This window comes from Cuculus canorus, chromosome 13, assembly GCF_017976375.1.
Source record: "Cuculus canorus isolate bCucCan1 chromosome 13, bCucCan1.pri, whole genome shotgun sequence".
In the NCBI taxonomy this organism is placed as follows: domain Eukaryota; kingdom Metazoa; phylum Chordata; class Aves; order Cuculiformes; family Cuculidae; genus Cuculus; species Cuculus canorus.
The window spans coordinates 8,607,458-8,629,175 of NC_071413.1; the positions used below are offsets into that span (position 1 = coordinate 8,607,458).

A 21,718-nucleotide genomic window follows, 5' to 3' on the forward strand; every position below is an offset into this window, starting at 1 on the left:
ATTTTTCCTAGTCCTCAAAATTACTTCTGAACTGATACGTGCCTCACTGTAAAGAAAGATGTTAATGTTTTAAGCGAGTAGTTTAAGAATCTTTGGTCAAGGTAAAACTTTGCCAGACACAGGAACAACTTATACTTCTAATATATATATATACATATATATATTATGTATATATATATATATATATACACATTTATTTCAGACTCTTAAATATCATCCTTAAAGTAGACAGATTTTCATAGTGTCTTCTCCTAAGTGACCCAAACAAAATTGTTTCTCCTTACTATTTATTACTCATTTCCACATATTTTCAACAATATAGTGGCATATTTAATAATTTCTGATGTGATAGTCACAGAAAAGTGTCCTGAACAGTAACAATTTACACATACAGTAAATCCAGGTTAAATTGCAATTCAGGAGTGCACAAGTGTTAAGGGAAATACTACTTTATTTTATTCAAGTTCACAGTTCCTTATTTTGATGAAATAACACTTAAGAACATAAACCAGCAATGAATGAAACTGCACTTTAAGTTCTTTTGAAACTAATAGCTGGGCATGTTCATAAATACTGTTAGGGAGCAGAAGATAAATTTGGATCCTAACTGGTTCTGAAGGTTAATTTTCATTATATGCAATTTCGGATTCTAATGCTGTATGTGGAATTCCAGTCTGGAACAAAGTTAACTAGTTAGATTGCACTTGGAAATGCTGACACAAGACTATAGCAGAATTCAACAACTGTACTTCAGCTTCCATATCACATTCATAATTTTACAACTAGTTTGGAGAATTGAAAGATAATCTTTGGTAGTAGCTAATGCCATCTCAGCATATACAAGGTCGGCTTGAGAACTGCAGCACTAAAATATTTGCAACACAGATGCACTGGGATGGAAGACAGTAAGAGCATAGGCAACAAAACCGCTGAACGAAGCAATTTTTTCGACTTAGAACTCATGGATACCAATATTCACAAATTAAAGGGTGATAAAGACCATCTGGCCATCTAATGACCTCCTAGAAGACCTAGGCTGCAGATACCTCACATGATTCCTGCTCAATATGTATATAATTCTTATCAAAAGAGTGAGGAAAAAACTGTTCCCAAGACTGCCAACAGTGAAAAAAAATCTCAACATAAAGACAGCACGCATTCACTCAGCAGCACTTCTGCCCATGCAATTAAGGCAACCTTGTGGGTAGAAATAATGCTGATATAATTTTATAGTGAACATGAAGATTACTGTGCTTCCAAATTACTACAAAGTCATCTCTGCCTTAGTCAGACTTCATGGTTTGAATTGATCCAAAACTGATGCTTGCTAGGGCTGAAGCTTATATCAACCTACCACTGAAAATGGTCAGTCAGGAGCTGCAAGTTAAACATGGTCTTTGACCTTTTCTTTCTGCCCTGTTGATTTGCAGCCAGATGAAGTGCAAAAACACCCATGTCTATGGAAACAATCAATAGTCAGAACACAGAAACACCTTTCCTCCATCCTCTAGCAGAACACACCATAACACTCCAGCAGGTGACTTCTTAACAAGAACTCACTCATACTGCCTCAGATGACTCACACAATTCATTGCTTTCAATGAGCGATGCTTAAAGAAGCATCTGTTATCATTCACATCACTGCTGAGATATACAAAATTATTTATTAAAATAAGTTATTTTAAGGATTTAAAACAGTTTCTATAAGAATACAACAATTTAACAGATATTGTTAAATTCAAAAAATTTATAAATGTTTTTCCTCCTAGATTATAAAATTAGCACACACACTCGACCTACTTTCATATTAAAACAGTTGCAACTGTGAAAAAGTTGCTACAGAGTCTTCTTTGATAAAGAATTGAGAGGTGAAATTTTGGAGTTAAAACACAGAATGCCAGAAACAAGAGAAGAGTTAGTACACAGCCTTGCCCATTGCTTGCAAGTCAACAAAAACAGTCAATGCAGTCTTTTCCTTCTGAATAGGGTATAACATTATATTCTGAGGAAAGTCTCACTGTAAAATGAAATGCATTTTCATAAACACTAAGAGAGTGCCTCATAACTTTTCACATTACATATGTGTGAAGAATGTGCACAGGACTTTTCAAAGCACTATAAAATGTGCTAATTCTTAAATATCAGCACAGCAGCAGCACAAGGAACTCCTGTATTCATCATACAATGGCTGTCCTGTGCCTGGAATACACATACCAAGAGAAGAAGCCAGGAAAAATGGACAATTTGGTTACATCAGCTCTGGAACTGAGCTTAAATAAAATCATCACAAAACGAAACAAAAAAACCACCACAGCAACAGCCTCATGCTCTAGGGTTTTATCTCCCTAAGCCCTAGCATCTCTCGTAGTCTCCTATTTTTTGTGATCAGTCCAAACCTAGCTGGTGCTCAGCTGGCTGTAAATCCTGTCCCACCTGTAGCAACAACCTCAGGATGTTCCCAACAAGCCTTCGGGCCACTTTGTCCGAGATCAACGCAGTGTTCTCATAATATTAAATAGGACTTATGGAGGCTGTGAAATGAAACACATAGCAGAGGGACTGATCACATCACAAACTAACCATGTCCTGGAACACACTACAAAATGCATGCACACCAACGGTTCTCCCCTCAAGGAACAGCAAATGGATTATCTCATTCCACCTCGATACTGCAGATAAGCCTAGCTTTATACAGTAGTCTAGGTTACAGCCCCACCTCACAAATGCATAGTTGATTTGATTTTTTCCTTTTTTTGAGGGGAGTCGGAACCCATCTAATCCTTGAACAGGTCAATCACAACCGGGTACTGAAGAGATTCCAGGCAGGAGGAATAAATGCAGAGAATTGCCTTTAACTTTGCCCTCATCTCTTTTTCAGCTGGGTGATTAGTAATTAATTTCTTTATCATTAAAAATTTACAGAAGCCATCACACTATGGGACACTCAGCACTTTCATCTTTGAGACAAGACTGTCTTTAGAGAATAACTAAAACTTCAAGGGGGTTCCTGAAACCATCATCCATGAATGCACAATGGCATCAATTAAGTGCCTCTTGAAGCAACAGAAGTCATAGCATGTGAGCAAGAGAAACCGCATAATGCTGAGACAGCTTCATCATGCCATGAATCCCAAGTCCATGCAACTTTTCTGTGATCAGAAATACAGCACTATATATGCAGCGTTTTATGCCTCAGGCAGTCACTTAGAAAAACAACTCCTCTACACATATTTGAAATATAAAATCAAGCATATAGACAGCAAAACTCCACCCAGGTAGATATAAAGCAACTAGGAATTCAATAGCAATAAGACAGTGCTAGCACAAAGAACCAACAAACACACAAATTATAACAACTGGTGTTACATGACACCAGAAGACTTTGGTTCTGCTCTGGCAGGAAAACACTTGCTAATATAACAAGTTTTCTCATCTGTAGCTCCATGTTCTTCATTTGATTAAAGCTGTAAGAACAATGTACCTCTATATTTGTGCATATGATCATTCTTCAATTAGATACATTTTGTGAAAATGGTCTACATTTACAGAACACTATCATTTGACGCTATTGTCTAAGTAGGACTGCAAGATTAAAAATTGACAGTTCATTAAAAAACTCATTTCTAAGCACATTAGCAGCTGAAAGGATTTGCAAAATGATACTATACCAAAGTAAGTGCTTTTCAGAATTTGAAATCTCCTTCCTTTCTGCAAACAAACAGTGCTTGCAGTTGTGAACATGGGTTCACAGGGGCTATGAATACAGGTTCATGCGTTGTTCCTTTCTTAAACTTTAACAGAGAGTTCAACAGGAAAAACACAACTACAGTTGCAGAGGATATTTGGTTTCAACAAAATTAACATATTAACTATTTCTCAAAGACATAACAGAAAACTTTGAGCAAGAGACAATACAGTATGAACTATCAGCTGCCCAAAATATTTTATACAGTATCAGAAGTACAATCTGCTGCTTTGGATACTGTAACATACATGACGTGACAATTCTGGTGTAGAAGTGCTTTTATAGCATTTAATAAATTAAAAACTCACTACCAGTTAATCTTAAGGGGCCGAGTTGTTAAAGTGGTGCGATGCCATGCATGCAAATTGTTGTAAATGTCTTATCTATAGCCTGCATACACAAATACAGTAGATTATTTATACTTGTACTGCAGGTATTGATAATGACAAGTGCAGTCTATCCAACTACATGCCCTCAGATTTTAAAAATCTTGAATATGCAGAAGATCTGGCCTGCACAGAGGGTATGCTTTGTGCAGAATATAAATTATTAGGAAGTAAAACAGTTTTTCTTGTAAGAAGAAATTAAGGAAACCCATCTTTCCTCTTCTTCTTCCAGTCATTCAGTCTGGAGAGACCATCGTAGAATAGGGTGTCCAGGATAAATTAACATCTCTTCCTGAATTGCACCATAAAGCACGCATGAAAGAACGATTGCTTTAAGAGTAGAATTTGCTGTTACTGACTTTCTTCTCCCTTAATCTTTAAGGAAAAGAAAAACAAAAAGTCAAGTCTAATAGGAATTACTCAGAGGAAAACAGTCTACCAAAGATTAACTTACTTAGATATGAACGGCAACTAATGTATCGGTAACAAGCATTGCAATTTTTTTCCTCAGTAAGCCAGAGGAAATGAGTGATTCATAAAAAAGGGTACAAATATTTAAAGAAAAGTGTTCCTCCCATCCTATTTTGATATCCACTCAAGACTTCCTCCTGGTACATGATGCCTCTGTCTGTCACTCTCACACACAGCCCAAAGGTGGCAGGTTCCCCTAAGCTTTGGATAACATACTGACAGGAAACTGACACTAACACTGTCGTGTTACTACTCAAGGCTGTTTTTATCTTCTGTGGTTTGTGTACCTGTAAGCATGCTCTGTTCCCACATATCTATTATAATATGCTAACAACCCTTCCAGGGACATAACTTTGATAGTGTAGGAAGAGTGAGGTTGTTTATTTATTTGGCTGTAAATACTTCTCCTGATTTCCAGGAGGAAAGCCTGGAAGAGGGGAACATAAACTCATGGGATAACAGGTTTCACTTCAATTACTGAAAGCGAGATTTCACTGAGCAGACGTTTCACAGCATCTGCTGGCCTCTAGCGGTTTGCAGCCCAGCCTTGCTTCACTGGAGCCCTTCCCTGCCTCAGACACGCTTATTTTGATAATTTTGCGATTCCCTTACCATAAATCATGTCTAGAAAGAGTTGCCTTGGAAAGGATAGTGGTTATCAACCCACCTGCGGTTGCATGTCTCTTGATATATCTGTAGTTTGTGCTCATTCACATTGAATTCTTTTACTATAGCATCTCTGGCAGGATTCCTTAAATTTGTATGGGTGTCATAAAGAAACAGCTGGTTATTAAGCTCCTCCTGGCGCTTTCGAAGTTGCCGACATGAGGAATAAAGCTCTTCTTCACTTTCCTTCAAAAGAATATTGGAAATCAATATAACTTGTAAGAAACACACCCAGAATTACACAGAATCAACATTGTTTGGGCGATTATTTTGTTTTCCTAAACACATTCCATTAGCTTTATATAAAATGTTTTATAAAATCAGTTTTATAAGATGTTTCTGGAATGTTTACAGAAACAAACTAAGAAAGCACAAGGAAAATACCCAGCCCCACACTATGAACAGTCATATCCCATAATGGGGGCACGAGGAGCATTGCAGCAGTCACAAAATGTGTACATCTAAACATTTCTATTGCAACACTTTTATTGGAATACTTTTCCCTAATAAAGCATGTAAGTCTGTTGAGTAAAGGACAGCAAACGGTGTATCATGGTGGCATATGAGATGATAACAGTTTTAAAAATAGTTTTTAAAGAAGTTTCATTTTTGACTGTTTCATCATATTCGTGCATTACACTACACACTACCAACGCCAGTGCTTTCCTATCGAAATCTAAACTAAAGGTGGAAATACTAACTAGTAAATATGACCCCTAAGAGCAGCAAGTACTCAGATGATGAAAAAAAGGACAGATCCTGTGTTTCTATGGAACTACAGCAATTCAATACTTGCAAAGTACTCCACAAGCATAAAATAATCATCATTACTCCCTTTATGACTTCAAATTATTTTAACACTTCAAAGCTTTGAATGCAAAAGCTGTCTCCTTTATAGAGTTACTAGCGGGGGATAATACTGGCAGGACTCAAGTCTTAAGTTCCATGTTAGCAGTAAAACCAGATACTCCTCCTACACGAAATGACATGCAACCGACAAATGCAATAAATCTAAACCTTTTCAGAGGCAGCATACTAATAAGAATGCCTCTTTTCTGCACTCAGTCTAGATCTAGGAAAATTGACAGGTTAGAAACATACGCAAGCAGTTTCAGTTAGAGCAACAAGATACTTTCCTAAACCTTCTTTTTCCTCCCAAAGTGTATTCCCACAGCTCCCAGGTATGGGTTGAAGCATCTGAAACAGCTTCAGTGCTAAGTTACTAATTAAGATTTAAAAAGTAATTTTAAAAAATATTTTTCTTTTTAAAGGGGAAGGAAACTTTGCATTCCCAAATCACAAAAGTGAAAGCAGACTGCCAAGTACTGATTTGCAGGTGTTATCATCAAGATGCATATGTACTACTATTTGTTATTGTAAATAAATGCATCTGCAAACATAGACTGTAAAAAACCATTTAAGAATGTCCACTTCTGTCTTTAAGTTAAAATCGCATACACCATTGAGGCCGATCGTAATCAGAAAATGCTGAAGAGATACACACACTTCCTGAAGCAAATAAATCAGTTTTCAAGCAAATTAAATATGCTTCTAAATGTAACAACCACTTCAGTACAGTACAATTTCTACAATATCAAGAAAACTGGTTAAGTTCAGCAGAAGCGGCGTAAGACCTCACATAATAATTGACAAATGTGCATGCTTACATCTACAATATTCTTGCCTCACCATTCCACAGCCATCTGTAATTCCCCTTTATAATTTTGTATTTCATCTCCAAGAGTACACAGATGGGTTCTGTATATAAACAGGCCTGTTATTAAATTATATCATTTTATGGAGGGTCATCATTTTAAAAAAGGGGCAGAAGAACAGATGGAGACAGCCTTGATCTTTTCTGATGCTCCTTGAACGATCTGGCAAAAGTTCTACAAGTTGATTAACTATGGCAAGTCTTGGTTTGCTGCAGACTGCCAAACAAAAGGGAAAATTTTTGTAAGTTCTCCTGCCACTGCCTTACCACCCAGAGACATCAGACATGGTAAAAAACAGAGCTGTGCTGCATCTTCATTTGGCTTAACAAGCAGAAGGGGCTTCAAAAGCGCGAAATGCGCTCCTGTCAAAGGACTTGCTGCTAACAGATTGGGAGGCATACTGCTGCTCTGAACAACACTGTAAGAGATACCCCTGCCTCAGGCAAATCATGACCTGAATTTCCAAAGAGAAACCACAGCAGGAGGAACTGACAATATACCTACAAGTTATGTCCTTGCTCAACATATCAGGCAACGGTGAGTTCCTGCCAGTTTTCTCAAAGGCAGCAAGCCAAAAAATAACAGTTTATCTGGCCTCCTCTATCAGACTCGTGTCCATGAAATGCAGAGGTTGTAAATGTTATCTTCAAAGGACATAGGTCTCTTTTGTTTACATACACACACACACTCTTGGTCTCAGCTTCCAGCCTTCCCCTGCTCTCAATGACTCTTTGGTAGCCAACAGAAGGTACCTACCATGGCTGCCAAACACTGTCATTACACACAGCTGTGTTACATCATGTGTTACAAGGTGGCTTTGTAAAAACCTTGACAAAGGATGTCTGAAAAAGGCTCCTTTGTGAAGAAAAATGTGACTGAACTCAGTAATTTTCATTTCGGTGTACACATCTGCAGGCACAATCCCTCCAGAAACATAATGACTTAGTTAGCAGAAGTTACTGTTTTAATCAGGGAAAATAATGTACGCTAGTGTGAACTGAACGGCTGTAAAAGACTACAAATAAGTAGTTGGACTTTTTTTTTCTTTCTGTGAATCTGAAGGGTACTGCAAAGCACCCCGAAATACCCACTTCACAGAAGCATCTTTAAAGTCTCATCAAACAGCCTCTACACCAGTATATTTAAATTACATAAAATATTGCTGAGGTAGTGGGAGTCTGAGAATAATCCTGTTTCAAATCAACATATACAGCAGGACCTTTGGAACACCAACAAATGCTCTTCACAGATCAGCCACTTTAATGCTGGGCTACATGAGCAAGGATGCATCATTGTTTTTCCCCTGCACATTTAAAAATACTAGAACTTCGATTAGGTGTTTTGGAGAGACTTAAAAGAAACAGAATAGCATTTCTGTAGGAATTGGAACATGCCTTCCACTTGATGGATTGTTATTTTAATGAAATACTAGGAGAAATTACTACCTTCTCTTTCTAAAGTGAATTCTTTTCGTGTAGGACCTTTAAAAAAGCAGAGGTAACGATTCTATGTTAACGTGATTTCTTTTAACCACTACATCATCTGTCCAACCAGAGGGAGAGTAAATCAATTTGCTTTATTGGTCTTGCCCAGTACCAACAGAAGTAACACCTGCCAATAGCACATCAGACATAGAACTGAAAGCTAAATCCTCATTTCCTGGTTTCCAAAAAGAACCGATAACACACTTTAAGCACACACAAAAAATCCCCGGTGGTTCTCACCAGAACTTGTTGCATTTCACAGTGAACCAGAAGTGAGGCCAGCTCTATATCTTCACTATATCCATTTTTGAGAGGAACAGATCTAAAACCTGGGATGGAGAGAGGAGAAGCAACACATACAAAGGACAATTAGAACCAAGGCAAAGGGTTACCTGCAGTCATAAAAATGGTGCAAACAGTCCTGAAAGCTAACAGATTCTTCACTGCTCAAATGCCCCACTGCTGAGAGCAGGCTTATGTATGACAATTACAGGGAAGCAAAAGGCAAGAATGGCAAAATTGAGAAATGTGTGATTTCACATGCTCTTGAAAACCAAAGCCAGAAGCAGAGGAAAGCAGAAAACTTACTCTACATATGTCCACATTTAAGATAATTAACAAAACAAATGCATTGACACTAAAACAGAAAAATAATCTTCCCGAATTTTACTCATAGCATCCTGTGGCTGAAAGGGAGTACGTGGTAAAGACAGTGCAAGTTATTCTACATAATGTTTCCATATCTCAACTGAAAAAAAGGAATTTCAAGAGGGGGAGAAGATTATTAAAAATACTTATATGCTACACACCCAGTATCATAATAAACAATGGATTAAAAGAACTCGGATCAAAGGAGCACTTGTCCTTAGTCACACTGTAGTGGCTACTAAGAGCAAAGTCATGATACAACAATGCTGAACAGCATCTTTCTGAGTTAGCCCTTTATTATACCCACTGATCTTACCCGATTTGATTCCTTTGATGGGAAAAGTGGCATGTGCTAAGAAATTGGGATCACTGAACATATCCTCCTCATAAACAACAAACCGCAGAAATGCTAGATTTGGGTCATAAATTTCAAATTTCACTTGCTCTGGACAGGGTGCCCAAACTGGATTAAGGCCATTGTCATCTGTAATGAAAAGGAAACATTTGCAGTATGAAGCGATAATTTTACTTCATTCACATATGGGTATGTCTCCCAGGACATTTTCTGGGGATACAAAGGCGCAAAAATCCTATTTACCATCTGCCTCCTGTTGTAACCTTGCTTCAGAAGGTTTGTATTTGTTTATTTGTTGGGGAAGAGAGGAGGAAACTTGGCAGGGATGGAAATCCATGAATAAAAGCTATTATTTGTATTTAAACATATAAACCCTCCGGACATGCATTTGTTAAGAAAAATCAAAAGCTAATTCACTGCTCATATTCATGAGCCTCATGCTCCGTATCAGAGTAAAAGCATGAAAAACACTGGGAAGACTAGCACACAATGGCCCAAAGGCCAGGAAGTTTGCTCTCGAGAGTCTTGGTCACTTCCCATAAAAAGTTAAAATCATAATCCTCTTCTCTGAAGTACTGAAGAGCCACAATACACCTTCTGCTCCTCATTCCATGTTATCTTCCACTGCAATGAGTCACTTGGATAATTAGAAATAAAGCCTTTTCTCTACTAGAGGAACACTGCTGCATCCAGAAATATTAAATGGTGAAAAGATAGTAATTTATTAATGGCTGTTATTTTCTTACATTCAAAATCCTGGGTGCTGTTTGGCTGTGGCTGAGATATTGCCCCATTTCAGTGCACTTAATGAAGGTTGTGTACATACAAACACACATGCACACAAACTCAAATGCCTTATCCACAACTCACTAGGAGTGAGCTTTGATCAAACTTCGGTAGTGTTGCAAGTTATACTACTTCTCAGCCCTATACTCCCAAGCTGTCTCCAAAGGGATGCCACTCTTAGAACCCAAGTTTAAATAAACACAATCTGGATCTCACAGTAGCAACTCCCCATTTGGGCCAGACTTTTGGGAGCCAACTAGCACTGTTGAAGGCACTTTCAAGACAGCAATTTTTTAAAATATGCAAATACACAAACTTATGCGTATGCAAAAACATCATAAAATTTAGACCTTTTTTCCCTTAAGAAATTGCAACAGTACTTTTTCCCCTAAATTTGATATACGTTGAAGTTTCTGAAATTAACTGGCCCTGAGGAAAGCAAAAGAATAATATTGTACAACTCATCAGTCCAGAACAACAGTTACCATGTTCCTCCCTATACAGGTTGCTGGCCAGTTACTGATAACAAATTCGTGCTCATTCTCCACTCATTTAAGCACACTGGAACTACAACCTCACAACACAGAAAGCTGAAAATACTCACTCACAACTGTTGTCTTGAATTTGTTATTATCATATTCAGCCCCACAAATTTCTACCTCTACAAAGGGACAAGCAATGCTTCTACCAGGTTTAGGGAGATGACGAGCACCTAAAACCTGCAAAAACAACCATAAATTATAACCACCTCCAAAGGCAACTTGGCACCATTATTTCTCTACAGAAGTTTCTCCCTACAGAATGATGGGGGGGGGGGGGGTCCAGAAGAACATGCAAAAATACATTGATTTTCATTGTAAGATACTGTAGTTGACATTGGTTACACATGGAATGCAGTTCCAGGCCAGGCTTGTAACATAAGTTTTGTTATCTTTCCTCAGTCTTTATTACAAGTCTTTATTACGTACTTATTTTAAGACATTCCTGCTTTACATTCACAGCCCTTGTTTACCTCTTCTCTAAACTGTAACGAAAACCAGCTAATGTGTTTCTTCTTTCTCAGAAAACATATTTTGTTAAGAACAGAAACAAGTTCAATTCTTGTTTGGCACCCAAAGACAACATGGCATAATTTTCAAATGATAAACCCATCTCTCCATGAAAAATGAGAATAAAATTCTGATTAAGTCACAGTGTACTAAATGTGATGAAGGAGGGCAATCAGCTTATTATTTGTTCTGCTTAGTTTCTATATTTCATTATAAATATCTTTCTTCCACACTGGAAATCTCTGAACTAATCAGCCTGCTGCTAACCAATCTCCAATAGGGCCTTTCTATTGAGAAGTCATTAGACTGGAAATGCATGTTAGTTCATTTGGAATTTTCACTAGCAATTATATAAAATTATCCCAGGATTGTGTTTTCAATCGGATAGCATGTACTTCATTAACATTACAAAGATAGATATTTCTTTTCAGGAACCAGTGGAATTAGTTAAATTCTCAAACACACTGGCATTTAAAAACAGTATTTTGACAATCTGTCAGATCTTGCTCTGAAAAAATAATAGCCTTATTTTTAGTTTTATAGAGATTTATGACTTGTAAAAAACATAATTTACAGAAGAGATTTACCCTCACTGTCATAATCATCTGCAATTTCCTCTTCGAGTCATTTGGCATTGGGTCATAGTCTTCATTTCGCATGCTCTCTGGCTGCAGAACATAGCCAGTGCGTCCATTAAGTGAAAACAAGGCATGGTTCAATTGCATGTATTTATCTAGGGAGAGAGTTAAACAGTCATAAAAGAACCCTATTTCAATAAAGCTAAGGAAATACCAGACTAATGGCTCATCTCTGTAATTCTTTCTGGTCACCACCTTATCAGAAAAAGCTGGAAAGATTAGTTGGAAGACTCAGTTTCCTTCAGTAACTGAACACGATAGGCCATTTCTCATTAATTTTAATCCAAATAAACCCATCTCCATTCATAATTAGTTTCCTATAGATGTGACATAAGCTGGCTGACCCTTACCAGGAAGTTGAGTAGAGTCTTCCCTGCGACTTTCATCCACCTGTAATTACTGTAAATATCAATGCTTGCTTGTCACAAAGATATCAAGGTGAAACAAACCTTTCCAAGTTTGGGGCTAGTTAGGCTCAGAGACATGGCTTTTGGAGACTGATTTTTGTGAACCAGCTCTATCAGGCGTCACACATTCAAAACCAAACTTTAGTTCTTGCATATCTCACCTTGCTGAGAGTACAAATAAATAGGACTGCCACAGAAATTAGAATGGCAAAGGGGCCAGAAATGGGCTTGTTTATGTTGAAATGGAAGGTGAATTAGATCACTTTTTAAAGAGACTATTACCTGGAGTTTGGAAGTTAAGAGCTACCATCTGGGAGCCACAAAGCCAGAGACGAAATGGGTCGTAGTTGGATGAGTCAACCCTCTGTCCTTTAGGATAGACACGTGTCAGTCCCTTTAGGTTGTATTTCAACAACTCCACTGGCTTTTGCTTAACAATGCTCTCTGCCTTGGTTTCCACAAAAGAACGGATTTCTTTGAAATCAGGATTTTCTACACAGGGTAGGGAAGAAAAAGAGTGGTTACTAAAGGAAGAAAGAAGTCAAAGTTTATACAGCATTTCTACTAACACTTTGTTTTACTTTGACCTTTAATGCAATAATTGGCACAGTTTTCATGCAGACACAGCAAATTGGTTGAGCATCAAGTCTGAAAGTTAAAATTACCCTCCTGCCACATGTTTTGCAGCAGGGCAGATAGGAGTCTATAGTAATTTTCTCATCTCATCATTGCTAATAATGCACTTCTGACCACTAGAACACATATTCAAATGAGATGTCTTTTCCTGGGTTTAAATGGGGAGAAGAAAGGGTGAGCCTGGGTTAGCCACTGCTTCAAATAGTGACTATAATTACAATGTCTTAACCACACCGATAGCTTATTAAAAATGTTTGCAAAGAAACTTAAGGAAGAAGGGCACATCTTCCAGCTTCTCCAGAAGTAATGACAAAAAACTGGAATAAGTAGTACATACTTCAGTATTGGATTCCACACCTGCAATTACATAGACCCTAGATCAAACATATTATGGAGCCATTCCAATAGCTTACATAAATGGCAAATGGCTTCTTGCAGTAAAGTCACATAATGCACAACAAATCCATTTTGAAAGTTTTTACAAACAAATCACAAGTGTTCGGTCAGAGCTTTTGATCTCAAATCAATTAACAGATAACTAGAGAGCTTCCCCTTGAACGACACCTATGTGAGAATGTCTCTAGTTAACTAGCTAGAAATTTGTAACAGTTTTTTTTGTGACAGCTGAATAGCATCAAATCCTCTAGTGTACAATTTCAGAGGGCCACTGAAAACTGCATGGGCGAGACAGAACTTTGTTTTCCAGTACAGAAAGAATAGATGTTATCTTCAGTTCTAAGATTTCAACTAACGTCTCTAAAGATAGTAGTAATGGTAAAATTCAGGTGTAATAGTAAAGGAAATACCTAAATTGTCCTTGGTTTTGCTTGTTGGCTTGCAGTAGATTACCAGATCAGACAATTCAATAGCAATCAATTGATTCTTTTCCCAATACTTCCTCCTGTTCTCCTGTAAAACATAAAGTCTTGGAATTCAGACACAATTGGTATTATGGCACAGTAACTCCAGGTTATACTGTAATGAAATGACAAAGCTGAAGCAGACTTTGTTGCCCAGATTCCTATCTGATAGACACTTGTATAGATGTAATGTACTTTAAGACCCTATACAGAGAACAGGCTAACCAAGCCGGTTTGGGTTTTAGCTGGGAGTGGTGTTTGGGGGGAGGTGGTTATGTTGTTTTTTTTAAGCAAGTGTTTCAGTCCTCCCTGATGAGTCCTACTCAGAATCCTGGCAATAATTTTTTTCTTTTAATGTGGCTCTACTCAATGCCAGCTACATTCTCAACTCTGTATCTCATATAAATTCAAATGTATGCAGAAAAAATGTAAAGGGTCTTGAAGTGTATTTATTTACAATCTTGAGTAGGACTTAAGTCTTATTCGTAACTTCCAGACAGCTAAATTCAAAATCTATGAGCGTCATTCTTGTACTTTTCTATTTGTGCAACAAACCATTAACGTTACATATGGAAAACCATGTGCAATCACGTAGGCAGCATCGGTAATAAACCCACTATCTGCTTCCACATTTGCAAGCACCTGCTCTGCAGAAGCTGCGCAACGGTCCCTGCAACCAGAGACTGGAAGCTACAGAAATCAGCAGGACTTGTCTTGAGTAGAGACATTTGGACTGGAGGCTCTCCAGACATAAGAAGCAATTACAGGACAAAATTTGTTAGAAGAGTCCCATACTGAACAGCAATTAGCTTTCGTACAAGACATTATGAAGTAGCAGCATTTAGGAAGGCTTCCAAAAGAATTCCCTACGCAACACAAACAAAAGAGGAATGAAAATCAGAGCTAGAGAGCCAGGGACTTCTACAATGTTTCACTGAACCAGAGATTATGCCTCTAAGAAAAGAGAAATATGGCATTTAGAGCTGGAAAAAAACCTTGGGAAAAACCTGTACAAACCTCATTGTACTTAGTGATACACCATAGTTTCCCCAGACACTGCTCAGCAGTAACCAGAGCTCCAAACAGCAAAGGAGCATTTCTAGATGCCACGAGCTGATCTTTAGACACAACCCCCCTAGTGGTATCCAAGCAGGAGAGCTGGCCCTGAACAACTGTTCCTAGCAGCTTGGCAAGCGTCAGCATTAAATAGAGGTGACAAGATACAAGGAGCTTAGTTTTGCTTTTGGTATATAATGGACAGAGCCCAAAAATAAACTCATAAAACATCTGTGTCTTATTGTAACATAGTGTTGATTCACTATGCTTTTTCCTCCCGCAAAATTCAGCCTGTTAACTGTACTGACAAAAAGGGCCTCCCCTTATCTTTTTCCCCTCTCCATGCAGCAGTCTATCATGTGAATTTTCTAGAGGCCACACTGTGAGAAAAGCCTCCTGATTGACAGAAATGAGTTTTAAAACATCTCTGAACACAGATTGTTTAATACTTCTTTAACTGTACAGAGGGTGAAATAGCTGCCAAGCTCCTGAAGAGCCACTGATGTACTATAAAAAAAATATTTAATTTAGAGACACTTCTCCTAGGATATGTTTCTCTTTTCCTTATTTTTATTTCTAAACAACAGCCTGGCATAAGAATTGCATTTTTCCTCCCCCAACAATAGGTCAACAGCTCCTGTTGCTTCTTCCCTTGCTGAATTTGCAGTCCTCTGCTTGAGAGACCAACTTGCCCATCATAAATAGGATTATGATGACCCTCAGCAGGCATTACCACTTCAGACAACAGATAAACAGCTTGAGCCAACATGACACTGAAACACATTTTCCATCACTCTTATCACCCACTTAAAAATAAAAAGTGACCAAAAGCGATGAGTATACTTAAACATAGTCACTGTAAGGACTTTTTGGTCATGTCAAAGACTTCTTAAATGCTAGAAAAGATGATTAAAAAAAACCAAAATCAATGGATAAATTTTTATCAATACCTCTTCTGCAGTTTTCCATGTGATTTCCCGGATACTTTGGTACCATTCAAAGAGTTCTTCTACTTTATCAGTTGCAAATTCTACACATGGATCTTCTGGATCCTTAGGTTCCAGAATGAAGACAAAAGATTTTTTGTGTTTCCCTTGTGGCATTTTCACTGTTAGGCAACACAGTAACAAGAAATTTATACTAAAATCCAAGAACTGTTCTTCTAAGCTGTCATTGTTGATTTATTGCAACAGTTAGTATCAGAAAGTTTCATCATATTACTCTTACATTTATATGAATACAAGTAGGTGGGTTTTTTAAAAAACAAAACAAAACTTTTCTGCTAAACATAAAAGAGCCTAGTCAACACAGAAAGCTCAGAAGTCCATATATAAATATCAGAAAATACATACCAACATTGTATTTATTGAGTACCAGTATGCCACGGCACAAAGAGCCTAATGGATTGTCCTCGATAATCTGAAAAGCATGAGTTAAATCAGACCATGAATCTTCTCTTGAGTGATTATGCACAGGACATTAACAAATAATAAACATGCACCATTAAATCTAACCTCAGTTTCACTGAAAGCATGCCCACTGTAACGTTTAAAAGCCTGTTTCCAATATCAAAAATTTCTCATTTTGAGAAACACATGAGGATTTCTCCAGTGAGAGTCAAAATGAGGAGTGCAGTTCCTGTCCTGACAACTGCCTATTTTTCAAGCTGCAGTGACTGGAGAAGGAAATCCAATACATGTGTTTTCCTACAAAGACTCCTGGCATAGCATTGGAAGTCCTTAAGAACAACAACAGAATGCAACTTTTTACTTTTAAAACTCAAAAATGTCAAAACTGTTTACTACAGAGTTTTGCTTTCTTTTGTTGAAGAGCTCTTTGTCCAAGACTCTGGACTAGATTTTTAGACATAATGCATGAAAGCATAATAGTAGAGTGTGAAATAGCTAGTAAGATGTGTTTGCACACATAGTTTTCTTAGTTGCAAATATCAAGACATTAATTATATAGGCAAATAAGTTATAATGAGTTATAAGTGTCAGACACATTACTGTTTAGCCAAATTATCAGAAAATTCCAAGCTGGTATGATTTTTATTAGCAGGTAATCATTAGAAATGCCTAAAAACCCACCAAATCAGCTATCTCCTTATACTAGTTCTCTCTGAGGAATGTCCTCACAAAAATATTCAGAAGCAGAGAACAATGAAGAATGCATTCATTTCTCTGTTCTGTGTCATCTCAAGCACAGCATGCAGAGTCATAATTCCATAAACCAGACTTCCACTTCCTGCAGGCAGTATCTTCCAGGGAAACATAGCAGACAAACTTTAACCCTCACCTGACTCTCAAGCTCAGCAGAGTTATTAGATGACAAGTCTTCAACATAATTAGATGGAAAATAGCGTTGGACTTTTTCTCCGTAATCCCCCTTCCACCTGAATTTAAAGAGAAAAGGAGAAAAAAATAGCTTCAATAGCCCATTAATGAAGCAAATAACTGAACATTAATACCCCACAGTCGCTTGTCTAGCTGGCTAACACCAAAATATAAGTGATGAACTAGCTAAAAGCTCTAACAAAGTGATCATTAACTGTAGTAACAGATGATTTCAGAGGGATTACAGTTACAGTAACCTGCATTTAATGACTTAAGAGGCTTTTTCCCCCTCCAGTACTAAAAATACTATTATGTGGTTGATTACCCTCCAGAAACTACAGGGAAACATTAGATTCCCAAGCTTTCCAAGCAATTTACAAGCCAGCTAAGAAATAAATCCTTTTATGAAAGGAAATTCTACAGATAACTAAAAAACTGAGTTCGACTCCTGAGAAATACTTAGCAGAGCAATGATGACAATAGATGCATGACTTCCCAGAACACACAAAAGTGTTCAGGAAAGATGAATGTAGTAGAGGAAAAAGACTGGATACATTTGACTATGAAGGATCTGCAGGCAATTGCTGTAGGATAGAAAAATGGAAAAGACACAAAAGGAGACTTCAGGATGAAGTGGTTTGCTTCGCTTTGCTTTTTTTTTTTTTTTTTGATATATTGGCATTAAGATTTGTTAGGTCACAGTTAATAAGCAGCAATCAGACACTAGGCAAAGTTTTTAAAAACTACTACCCAAAGCTCAATATTTTCCTCCATCTAGTAAGTCACCAGAAGTTGTCCTATGAGGAATTTTGTCCTTACCAGCCTCCAGTTTCCTTTGTGACATTATGAATTAAAGCTCCTCGACAGAAGCTCAATTCATCACTTCTTTTGGCTCTGTAGTCATACAAGGCTTTCACTGTTCTCTGAGGCTTTAAGAGAAACAGAGCGAAAGGGTCATCTAGGGGGACAGGTCATAAAATGATCAATAATGCAATCTTTAAAAAAAAAAAAAGGGGGGGGTGATTGGACCCTTTTTTTATTATTATGAAGCTTAGAAAACATAATACTGAAGATCCAGAGTGACATCTATCGGTGGAAGCAAGTGAAGCTACTTAACTGCTATCTTCAGGTATGAGCTTGGAAAAAGGAAAAGAAAAGAAAATATTTCTTTTATGAGTGCTCTTGCGCAATTACTGTAGAAATTTAAAAAAAAAAAGAAAACCACACAGCAAAATAACAATCCTCTATCTTCATGACATGCATTCATATGCAGTTGGAGTTTGTAGGCTTAGATGCCTACAAAGCCTCCACTTCAAAACCACATCAGCAATCCTGCTGGTCATGTTTCCTTTAGGAAGACATCCAGTTTTAGCAGGACAAGCAATTTCTTTATCTTGAATTTACTGCCACCCAAATTCTTCAGCATCAATACAAACTCCTTGGCCAGAAAGGCGTCACAGAATTACAGCCACAAAATTTACAAGTAGCTGAATTTTTATGAGCATTTACAAGTAGGCAGGCCCTAACAAGAATTAAAGATAAGTACAAGTTTGCTGGCGAACTTGTTTTTAAAACATATGTATCTCAAAAGAAGACAAACTTTAATAACTCATTTATAAACCAAAGATACCATTTTTATATAGAAAGTACATAAATAAACTCTGCACCTATTTGTGTAAGCAGGCCATATTTGCGAACGGAACTGCAATAATTTTTTGCACAAATAACAGTGCTCATAAACACACAGACACACAGACTCACATACATTTGGGGTTTACATGTTGTGCTTTCTTTCCATGAAGATTCGGCCTTCTCAGATTGAACCTTTTTAGAGGTTACTTAATTTGGGGGCAAGCCTGCATAACCATGCATGCCAAATCAAATCGCTCCACAAACTCAACAGCAAGAAGTGCTCAAGTTCCCAGTATGGATGAATCAATACAGGATTTGCACACAAGAAATTGTGCAAGTACAGATTTTAAAGAGATGATAGAAAAACGTTACACTCTTTAACTTTCTGCTGTCCACTCCCCCATAAATCAAGCAGCTCGATGCTTTCAATTATACTTTTTTTTACTGCTAACAGGAAATCAAAACAGAAGTCTTAAAATTTTCAGAAGTCTACAGTAAGTGTGAATTTCTCTCTTTAAGCTTACCACTGTAGGGGTGATTTCACTGGGTTCCACATACATCTTGACATCATAGAGGGAGTTAATATCTTTTTCCTAAAAACAGGAAGAAGGAAAAAGAATAATGAAGATACAGGAATCAAAAATTACAGAGGTATTTCACGTTAATAGAATGTTCATTGCTGAAAACACCTTTCTGGCAACACACAAGCAAGCAGAAGAGGAAGGAAGGCAGACATCTCTGTTATGCTCATTTCTATAGCCATCTATTGGCATCTGCATGATCATCTTAAGATCTCTGCCCACTCTAACAATAGAAAAGAGGGCCAAATACAGGCAAGGCTATTAGTAAAAACTCGTTTTAGCAGAGCAACAATCCCTCACTTTACAAAGCAGCTTTTCAATCAAATCATAAGGAAGGCAAGAGCTGACCTGCAATCAAAGATAAAGCTCTTTCCTTCCCATATCTCAAAACCTTTGTGTGAGAAGGTTTCACAGATAAGAAAACTGCCTGCCTAACCTACCCCAAAGGTCATCTACCACAGCCAGAACCAAACCGAGCACCCCCAGGTGTAGATATGGGACTCATCCACTACAGCAACCACCACTCACACAAAGATCATCACTTACTACGCTGTAGCGCTCCAGCAGCTCCTCAGTCACTGGGTAACGTAATTTCATTTTCCTGTACAGTGGATGCTTCTCATAGTACGTTACCAGCTCCACTAAACTCTCAAAGTAGGCTGAGGTTCCAAGCACAAAATGTCGACCTTCTTGCTGAATTCGAAAGTGCTTCACCTTCCCCTCCGCTCTGTGAAACAAGTGCAGGTGCTTTAAGAGATATTGGCAATTGCAGAGGGACCCCTAGTGCTGTAAACTGGACCAAAACCGATTTGTGCAACTTAATCATATGAAATACTTTCCCACACTTCCAATGCCTTTTATTCAAATTGAATTCCAGTTGCCTAATTAAATTCACAAAGAGACATTTTCACTTTTCTACAAGGTCTAGAGCCTTGGGACAAACCTATGCTTTTGTTTACATTAAATTTCCCTATTTTTTCCTCTAAAGATAGGTATTCTGTCATATCTTCATACTAACACAAATGCCTCTGATCAGACTAGGAGTCCCTCTGGCATCTGCTCTTGCTGATCTGCCATTGTCCCTAAGCAAAAGACGCACTCTTCTCAAAACGAATAGCTGTCTCTTCCCTATACTCATTTTGATAACTACGGGAATCACTTGTGAAAGAAAAATATCTCTTGTGCTTGAACACAAGGTTTGTGCTTGCATTGGTAACAGTAAAACCATCCACCAGCAACCATCCTACCCACAGAAGACCCCCGCATCTTTTTCAAGGTGATGAAGCTTTGGTACTTGTTTTCCTCAGTGTGAAATGGTTTTATTAGGACACTGCAACTCAAGTTACTTCAATATCCACCTCGGTAACAGCAGCAAGCTTAAAGCCAAAGCACACAGGAGGCTGGGGAATTCTGGACATCTTCAATACACGTGTAAGTAAGAGGAAAACAAGTATTTGTTTTTCCAAATCCATTTTATATGTTGCAGAAATACGTAGTTTCAGAGAAATGCAATTTGATTTGAAGGCACAATGGAGAACATCGCAATTCTATACGCTTTATTAATGTTGTTGCAAGAACTACAGTTTCAAAAATCTTTTCCCTGGACAAAAAAAAGCTGACAGTTTCATTTTTACATTTCATTTCAGTCAGTTATATGACAGGGCAGGATTTACAGCGCGTAAGAACCTAGAATCATTGCTGAACCAGCACCAAGGAAAACTTCAAAATAATACTCTGTAGTAAGGAGTGTCATGGAAGTGAAGAAGGGCCATGAACAGTTCTGTATAGGAAGAAATGGACAGTTGGTGACCAAATGTTCTTTATAAAAGGATAAACATTTATTCCAGTCACAAATTGACTATTGTTTATATTCTTATACATGGACCTGCTGTACAAATCGACCATGCTAATTACTCAAACTTTGAAAGCAAGAATGTATACACCACTGCATTTTTAAATAAGAAAAAGCAAACATTATTGGACTACAAGGTACTGTCTTTTCTTACCTGAAAGTCATGGCAAACGAATCAGGTTCTTCTCTCTTCCTAATCAGAAAGGCTCCATCTCGAGGAATTCGCATCAGCATGTCTTCTGCTTCTCCCCGACTCAAGTTGCTGTAGTACCAACTATAACAGTTAAAAATCAGAATGGACAAAGGATTACAAAGCTTGTCAAATGTCATTCAGTAAGAATAAAAGGCAGTATTATTAACAATAGTTTCAAATGTTACAAGAAAAAATATGCATTAGATTTTCTCCATCTTGCCA

At 37.7% G+C, this 21,718-nt stretch overlaps 1 protein-coding gene across 2 annotated transcripts in view; it reads right to left on the reverse strand.

Moving 5' to 3' along the window:
• Window positions 1-323: 323 nt before the first annotated feature.
• PLCG2 (phospholipase C gamma 2) overlaps window positions 324-21,718 on the reverse strand; it is a 68,382-nt gene continuing 46,987 nt past the window's right edge. For both annotated transcript variants that reach the window (XM_054078667.1, XM_054078668.1), the window contains exons 19-33: window positions 21,458-21,577; window positions 19,998-20,178; window positions 19,395-19,463; window positions 18,058-18,167; window positions 17,201-17,297; window positions 16,255-16,321; window positions 15,853-16,010; window positions 13,793-13,895; window positions 12,633-12,842; window positions 11,893-12,038; window positions 10,861-10,975; window positions 9,432-9,599; window positions 8,708-8,796; window positions 5,270-5,454; window positions 324-4,506 (exon numbers count right to left, since the gene is read on the reverse strand). In XM_054078667.1, the coding sequence (XP_053934642.1) occupies window positions 4,464-4,506; window positions 5,270-5,454; window positions 8,708-8,796; window positions 9,432-9,599; window positions 10,861-10,975; window positions 11,893-12,038; window positions 12,633-12,842; window positions 13,793-13,895; window positions 15,853-16,010; window positions 16,255-16,321; window positions 17,201-17,297; window positions 18,058-18,167; window positions 19,395-19,463; window positions 19,998-20,178; window positions 21,458-21,577 (1,861 nt within the window). In that variant the 3' untranslated portion in view covers window positions 324-4,463. The remainder of the gene's footprint in view (window positions 4,507-5,269; window positions 5,455-8,707; window positions 8,797-9,431; window positions 9,600-10,860; window positions 10,976-11,892; window positions 12,039-12,632; window positions 12,843-13,792; window positions 13,896-15,852; window positions 16,011-16,254; window positions 16,322-17,200; window positions 17,298-18,057; window positions 18,168-19,394; window positions 19,464-19,997; window positions 20,179-21,457; window positions 21,578-21,718) is intronic.